At 42.9% G+C, this 8,830-nt stretch overlaps 1 protein-coding gene across 1 annotated transcript in view; it reads left to right on the top strand.

Annotated features, from left to right (window-relative positions):
- zbtb47b (zinc finger and BTB domain containing 47b) overlaps positions 1-8,830 on the top strand; it is a 27,699-nt gene that overhangs the window by 10,069 nt on the left and 8,800 nt on the right. Inside the window, exon 2 of the mRNA XM_032504290.1 lies at positions 5,761-7,137. Coding sequence (XP_032360181.1) covers positions 5,761-7,137 — 1,377 coding nt within the window. The remainder of the gene's footprint in view (positions 1-5,760; positions 7,138-8,830) is intronic.

Below are 8,830 nucleotides of genomic sequence, written 5' to 3'. Positions count from 1 at the left end.
GGAGACCCTACCTGGAGCACACAGCTCGCAGATATTGTTCTATTAAGAAATGAATATGAGCCACAACACTCAAGCCACTTGTGGTGGTGCGTAATCCAAAATTCAGACTGCTCAAATAAATTGGAAAGTATAAACTGTATACATGTATTCAATGTTGGCTATATGGCCTAAATGTGTTTGTTTAAAAGGTAAAGAAGGTGGTAGGACAGAAGGTGGGAGGACACTGAGTTCAGTCTGTTGGCAGGCAGAGAGAAAGCTTTAACCCCCGCAGCGTTGTCCCCCTGGGACTCCCTCTGGCTTGAATACAACCTGCCCTTCCTCGCACTATTGATGTGTCCATGACTCTGTACTGTGCTCTGACATTGGCCCCCGCTAATGGCACAGTCTGTTTACCGGCAAGCAAACAAGGCAGTCAAGGTAGATGTTGTTTAGTCCCTGGCTCATAAATCTGCAGTGAAAGAAACATACAGTAGGTGCAGAATAACATTTTAGGGAAAGGTTTATTTTAAGAGAAAACATTGAAAAGGATGATCATTTGAGACATTGTTCAGTTTTACTACTGTCTTAAGATTTACATGCGCTGCCCTTACAGGTGGCCTCACAGTCTCAACTTCATTACAGTGAACAGACAAGGGGACTTTTTAAATGGCAGCTCTGTGGAGGTCACGGCACATACCCAGTGATGGAGATGCAGACTTTATAGAGTAGTAAATGGGCCATCCAGTGCAGAGGTGTGGGAGAGAAAAGGGCATTCTCACCAGTGAACGTCAAATAAAAGAGGGATTTCATTCTCAGACCCTGTCTGGCTCAGGTCCAGGAGTCGGGCCTCTGCCAAGTGCGTACCACCAACCCTGGCATGGCAGAACTGGGTGAGGATTTACCAATTACTTTTGTATCACAAGCATTGTTTGAAACATTGACTGTGAGCTTGACTAGCACCACCATGTCTGACCTTACTAAAGATACTAAAGCAACACACATACTTCTCGCATACTTTTCATGAATGATGCAGCCTTCTCTTGGGTCAAGCAGTAATCCTGTGCATCATCCATCACTACTTCATTCAAACTAGATTTGTGGTAAAGTAGTTTCACAGTTTGAAACTTTCAATTTTAATTAAAGCACTAAATCAGGCTGATCGAGGAAGTGATTTTTTTTAAATGCCTGATTATCTTCCCAAAACGCATCAGCTCTTGTTTGGCAAATGTGATGTCTGACACATACTTGAGTAAAACCACATTAGACCAGTTAAACAAGGGAGAGATTTGATTTTGTGTCAGTTATGACATTACGGAGTTGGTAATGTTGACTTTCGATAAAAGCATGTTTATAAGGCCAATTAGTATAATTTTAAATAGAAAAAAAGAAGTGCAAAATTGATTAGGTTGGATCAGTAATTAAATCTGCTATTATAGGCCATGTTGCATGACCAAACGCTCCAGAACAGCTACTAAATAGACTATGGTGAGATTGTGATTGAACAATTCAGTTAGTGCAGTACAGTGTGAAGCGGAATTCATGTCATAAATACTTTTTTTTCATGAACTGTCCTTATTTTTAACATGTAAAAGTAAAGTTTCCACAGTAAAATAAATAACATTGTTTTTGGATTAAAGGACATCAACCTTGAGAGTGGCTGTGTGCAACAGGCCCTCAGAGGCCTCTGCAATGCAAGAGGATCCACTCACATGTTGTGTTTGGCAGAATAAATGAGTGTGAAAAGGGAGCTTTGATTGAGGCCCATCTAAATGACACCTCTTGCTGCGTCAGTAATCCCCCCGCTGCGTGTTTCTCACGGGTTGGGCTTGATATGAATAATGTATTGGGAGACATCTGACTGAGAGGCTGGTTAAAGGTGGTGCTCCCTCTAATGACAACAAACAAGCTCTCTCCCTGACATTTCCAAGGAATTGGGGGGAGGCGGAGGAAAAAAAGGGGCTGTAAAAAAAGAGGGATAATGACAGACAAAGATTGAGGGAGTAAGATGCAGATTTAAATTGCAAAGTACTCACTCAATTTGTTTGGACACAGTATGTGTATGTGATGAAATGGGACAAGATGGCTTTGTTTTGCGTTGGACAGACGCGACAGCTGCATTGCAACTACCTGCCACTGGATTAAATAAAGTGTCAGTCCAAATGAAAATAATGTAATCATTCCCTGATTAAAACCCCCCTATCATTCAGCAGTACAATGTTTTTTTTGCTGTAGAAATAAACACTACAGTGTGTACAGTTTACTGTTAAAAGGCGGGCAATCCCTGCTATGAAATTATATTTGTGCTAAAACAGAGGTTCTGGTTGTTGCTCCAGAAGACATTGTTCTCTTGATCATGCAATGTATTAGGTCTCTTTCCTCTGATGTCCGCTCCAAACTGTCATTTAGGTAATATTTATAGTGCATAGTTTGTCTTCCCCATGGGGAATTTTATGTAATGACAACAACACTGTCCGCGCATCCACATGGTGCAAGCTGTCCGTGATCACGCACCACCCCCACACCTCCTCCACGCAGTTACTTGTAGGCAAGGAGGACACGGAGGATTAAAAATACAGGATGGACTCTTCAGAAGAGATAATTGTCTTCACTAGAGCTTCCGCACGTAACAATTTGCCAGACAACACCATTTTCGAAACATAGCCATACTGAGAAATACAGAGATAGTTTTGTGGAGCTGATAGTCTGATTATCTAGCTTTGTATCAACTCATTTGGCATGACATCGGTTGAACGTTCATTCAAAAGTTTCACACTAAAGCTGTAATCATCGTTGCTTGACACCCATGTTAAGCAGTTGACCAGATGTTGTTTTTTTCCACTTATTTAATTAGTAAACTGAGATCTGTAGTTTCAACTGCTGAACTTGAGATGCTTATTCATGCCTTCATTGCATTGACTCGTATTGACTACTGTAACGCACTTTTCTCCTTACTTAGTATGTCTGCTCTTGATCGTCTTCAGTCAATCCGGAATGCTGCCACAAGGATGCTCATAAGGTCAAATAGATGCTCTCACATTACCTTGGTACTTATGTCTCTTCACTGGCTCTCTGTTGCAAATAGGATTCAGTTCAAAATGCTCACTCTTATGTACAGAGCAATGCATTGTTATGCTCCTGCATACGTGGCTGAACTACCTCACCCATATTCATCCGCTTGATTTCTAAATATGTTAAATTTACGCTCCGCTGTTTCTGTGGATTCTTTTAAAAATCAGATAAAGACACACCTTTTTAGACAGGCATTTGATTGACCTGTACGCACCACCTAGTCTGTACTTTCAGTATGATATATAAAAATTGTTGCTTTCTGTTCTTGCACAACACATATGCAGTTTACAACAATAACTGTGGCTGGTTTAGTTACTACTCAAAACTTGTAGTAATTTTCTTTCAAACAATGGGTACTTGAATTCACGCAGAAATACACAAAAACAGGCTTTTCACTTTGTCGTGGAGACCGTTGATTTCATCATCTGAACTAGGTCTAATTAATATTAACTCCCTGAATTGGCTAAAATGTATGTCTCCAGCTGACTTTTTGATGTTTCCACCTCCATTACTTTTAAAACAAGAATTATATAAAAGGGCCATAAATATGCACTTTAAGGCTACTTACATCATGTACATGGTACAGGCAAAATGCAGAGAAAAGATTTCTTTTCATTTAAATTATTAGATAGTTATTCTTAGCTTGATAACAACGTACCATACAAAATATAACTTTAAGTTCATGCAAGAAATGTATTTGTGCTCAAAATGCCACATTGCACGCTCAATATTCAGGCATAAAGACTTGTGCAGACAGTGGGGAAATCATTTGTGAACTCATTTGGAGTCCTGTTTTATAGGTGTGTATGGCAAGCTTCATTATTTTACATTCCAAATCCCTAAGATCAAATTTCCAGACCCATTAATGATAGCCCAGACTATTGTGAAGAAGATGTAGAAGAATAAGCACCAAGTGATCACAGTTTAAAGGATTATGGACTAAATCTTAAGCAATGTCATGGACATACACCCTTCATTAAACCTTAATGAATATAGTTGGTTCCTTTTTTTTTTTACCCCAAGCTATCGATGTTTTAAATATGTTAATATTCATCCTATAGAATTTAATCTTTGACAGCATTGTCCTATTTGAATCTCAAAAGAAGATGCCGATTGTTATCGCTATAGCAGCATAACTTCCAGTCTGCAACTGTTACACTTGATCTGATTAAGGCTGCAGCGGTTTGCCCTTGGGCAACGTTGGTAGCCTTGCACGGGGAGAGATAACCCAATCTCTACTCCTCTCTGGCTCACAGTCCAATTTAGCAGCTCAGAACTATGAATAAATCTAACACGTCTATAATTGAATTCTTCAAACAGGCTAGATTTTCAAGGTTAGGCCCAAATGCAAATCCATTTTCCAGCTCTAACAATGAAAAGTCATTTTCATTGATCTTAAAGAGAAAATAATGTGCAAGAACAACTAACAGTCAATTGTCAGTCTTTGTAGTGTGATGCAGACTCATTTACTACAGAGTTTTATACATAAATGCAATTCTACTATAACTATTGTACCAAAATGAATGATTCATTTTATGTCTGGCCATTTTTCTTTATTCTTTGTTGTTTGTGCCTTGTCCTGCTCTTGCAACTGTAGAAACAGAAAAATAAGAGATGTAGAGACGTAATTCTGTCTCCCACCTACATCATCTCCGGCCCTAACAAAGTTTATATTAATACTTGTCTTATACTGCCTTCAAGAGATGCATGGAATGATAAATTCCATTAATTGTCTGCAGGGGTAGTTAGTATTTATTAGGCATGGTTTCCCTAATTATTTCTCTGGACATGTTTTGTCTTGTGCATAATTCTCCGCACCTCAGGGACAGTGTGGTGAGTGGGTGTGCTGAAAGAGCTCGCTAATGGGGGGAGATGGCACTGAATACCAATGCTCAGACCAGTCAGTCCTTGCAGAAGTGTGTGTGTGTGTGTGTGTGTGTGTGTGTGTGTGTGTGTGTGTGTGTGTTTGGTTGTGTGTCTGTGTGTGTGTGTGTGTGTGTGTGTGTGTGTGTGTGTGTGTGTGTGTGTGTGTGTGTGCTCACATCCCGTCTGGATCGAAACCCTGCCCTTCCTGTGCTAAAATAAACCCACCTTGGGAAGTTGAGGACCTCGCATAGAGCGCTGAGTGTTACACCTTTTGATTTCCTCATATGGTATTGTGCATGCAGTATGTGACTTTGTGCAGTGCACTGAACAGACGGAAAACCATAAAGAACACAAGAAGAACTGCTTTAGGATGCATTTATTTAGACTTCATTTCAGCAATATTTATGTCTCTACTAAGTCAAATTACAATTACTACAAATTTTATTATCACAGAATAATGACAATGATGGACTTTTTTCTCGTTAAGACAGAAATTGGAAGTTTTATTGTTATAACAACATACCAACTTATCATGGTATAAGAGTTTGTTTAAGCAAGATGCAGGTTTTGTGAAATGGCAAGAAAGTTTTGTGATATAAGAAGATAAACTTATCATGGCCGGGTTGGCTCAGTTGGTAGAGCAGGAGCACATATACGTACATATACATCCCTGGACCCAGAGGTCCAGGGATGGAGTCCAACCTGTAATGCGCCGTAGAGCTCTAATTGGCTTCCTATCCTAAACTTGTACTGATCAAATTACTACACGATAATAAAGTGTTTTCTATCTTAACCTTTTGCTTTTTGTCTTTATCCCTCCATCACATCCTCTTCCACCATCTGCAGCTCATAGTGGAGAAGACCACAGACTTCCCCTCTGCTGAGTTCTCCCTGGTGGAGGATGTGGCTCTGCACTTCACCTGTTTGATGGACAGGTTGAACGAGCAGCGCCTCTTCCAGCCTGACCTGTGTGACGTCGACATCGTTCTGGTGCGTCAGCACAGTACCTTCCCGGCCCACAAGGGCGTGCTGGCGGCCTACAGCCCTTTCTTCCACTCCCTTTTTGCACAAAGCAAAGAGCTGCGGCGGGTGGACCTTTCGCTGGACGCCCTAACCTCACAGGGCCTGCAGCAAATTCTCAACTTCATTTACACCTCCAAACTGCTGGTGAGCAGCCGCACTGTCCGCGACGTGCTCAACGCCGCTGCCCTGCTCCAGATGAGCGACATCGCAGCATCCTGCCGCGACCTCATCAGCAGCCACTCGCTGAGAAGCACCTGCTCAGATATGGCCAATCAGGAAGGGCTCGGTAGCGGTGACCCAGCAGCTGTAGCGATGCCCTCCAGCCAGCTGTACCCGGAGATCAAACAGGAGTCAGAGCTGGGGAGGGTGTACAAGAGGGAAGGGAGCAGCCCGTTCTCTGTTAGAGTGGAGGACGCAGGCAAGACAGCCTCCCAGCAGAAGTATTACCAGAAGGAGGACGGGTCAGGGGGCGGGACTAGCACCGGTGTGGCCGCTTTGTGCAAAGTCGAGAGCAATGGAGAGGAGTCAAAGACCGCTGATGGCCACGCCTCCTTCAACAGAGACCAGATCATTGTTGAAGTCAACCTCAACAACCAGACCCTTAATGTGTCAAAGGGGTTGGAGAGCAAATCCGCAAGCATCACAGAGGCGGCCACCATGTTTGGTTGTTGTCATGACAACGGGATAGATTCAGAAGACGAGGAGGACGAGGCGGAGAATGACGACACAGTGGGAGACGAGGATGATGATGAGCTGAAGAGAGGGGACATACTGGGGCAGAGCAGCGAGGAGGTAGATGAGGAGGAAGATGAGGAAGAGGAGGAGAACTCCCTAAACATTCCAGGCTTTGAGCAAGCAGCCCTGATGGATCGACCACGCCGAGGCACCAGAGCCTTTGCTATGGCGGGTACAACAGCCTCCATGCGGCAAACACTGGCAGAGGCCACGTTAGCCAACCAGCGGCAGGGTGGGAAGAGGGCGCTGGATGCAGAGGGCCTGGGCCAGAAAGTGAGGCTGGAGGAGAAGCAACATTTCCCATGTAAGAAATGCCCTCGCGTCTTCAACAATCGCTGGTACCTGGAAAAACACATGAACGTCACACACAACCGCATGCAGATCTGCAATAACTGTGGGAAACGCTTCCTGCTGGAGAGTGAGCTGCTGCTGCACCAACAGACCGACTGTGAGAAGAGCATCCAGGTATGATTCAACCACCATTATGATAACAGACATCTCCCTCACCAAATCCTAGTTTTGTGCAAAATCTATTAATTTTAATGGATTAGCAGCATTTGCACGTGGGGGACCAGTAAGTCTATGCACATTTTTAATGTTAAGTTCAACTTAGTAAAATTTGACAAGCCAAATAGCAAGCAGCCTTGACAGTGCTGACCTTTGAGGGAAAGTAGCGCCAAAATGGAGAAAGCTATTGTGGCTTTGATGCACCATCCACTTCCATTTAACCCCAGCTTTCGGGGTTAACTGCGCCACAAAAGAGAAATTATTTTCACACAGTTATTTAGCAAGCTCATTTGCTCTGAGATTTTTGTTCTCTCTTCAGTAAAACTTGAATGAAATGATGGTTAAATGGTTCAGTACAGAGAAAATAGAGAGTAGTCACTACGTCATTAAACTGCTTCACCAAAATATTTTGTGGAGACGCATGGATGAGTTTTGCTGTGCCACTTTTTGCTGTGACAAAGCCTTTGCAGTTACAATTTAAACAAAAACTGCAAGCAGTTATTTCGGGGTCCAAGCTTCCCGGCGTGAGTCGCCCCTGACGCGAGTCTCCCCCAACAACCCAGGGAGCGCGCGAAGGTGGGACCCAAAGCTAAACAACTGGGAGGCAAACATCAGTAAATATCAAGAGGTGTGAGCTGCAAGGTCTGCGGTACATTGCAGTTGCAATTATGTCCTGAACATTGATTTAGTAAAAGGCCCAAACTTATCTACGTTGACTTTAGCACCCCTTAATGGCCAATCTTTGCCAAATTTGGTATAGACCCTTAGAGCGGCATACCAAACGAGCATCACAAGTTTCATTTGAAAGTTATTCCTACGGCAGACAAATAGCAATCGCAAATGTCCCACTTGCATGCATTGAGTTATGGGCCTAAACACATAAACGTTGGATTATAGCGTCCCCTAATGGCTGATCTTCGACAAATTTGGTACAGAGTATTGTAGTGCGACGTTGTACAGAAATCTCAAGCTGTTGCTGATAGCATTTCATTTGGCAGAGATATGCTAAAGTTTCTTAGCTGAGAAACCCTAATATGCGATGTGCAATGTGGGAGTTATAGGCAAAAACATGTTTGACGTCATTATAGCGTCACCTAGTGGTCCATATGTGTAATTTTTGGTATGTGAGGTCCATGAACCATTGTACACTGTATATTTGAAGTCGCTCACATTAGTGTAAGTGGTGAATCCACCAATCCACCCACTTTGACGAATCAGTACCACACTGTATGGGTGGTTTCAGGAATGGCCCTAGATGGTATCCTCAAAATTTAGTAAATATCGGATGAGTCGTTCATGAGGTACAAACTTTTTGTACATGTAGCGCCCCCTAGCGGCCAATGTCTGTAACATTTGTTGGCAAACAAGAATCTAAAGTTTTGCAATGATAGCATTTATTTTGACCGAGATATGACAAAGTCCGGCCCGCTGTCATTAGCAGGATGAAAGAAGCTCAGAGTTCATAAAAGTGCTTACACCCTTCATCTGGGTCACCTTTTGCTGTTAACACATGCTTCATGAGCAACAGCAAAGGATTTGGGCTATTTTCTGCCCTTTGTTTTGCCCCCCAGGCTACATACTGTACACACTGCCCCAACCTCCTGATTGGTGAAGCTAGCTGAGGCTGGATGCAGCTTGACACAAAGCTCTG

The sequence above is a fragment of the Etheostoma spectabile genome, chromosome 22 (genome assembly GCF_008692095.1).
Source record: "Etheostoma spectabile isolate EspeVRDwgs_2016 chromosome 22, UIUC_Espe_1.0, whole genome shotgun sequence".
Taxonomy (NCBI): Eukaryota; Metazoa; Chordata; class Actinopteri; order Perciformes; family Percidae; genus Etheostoma; species Etheostoma spectabile.
The sequence above is the reverse complement of the archived record's forward strand: the minus strand, read 5'-3'. Positions and strand labels throughout refer to the sequence as shown.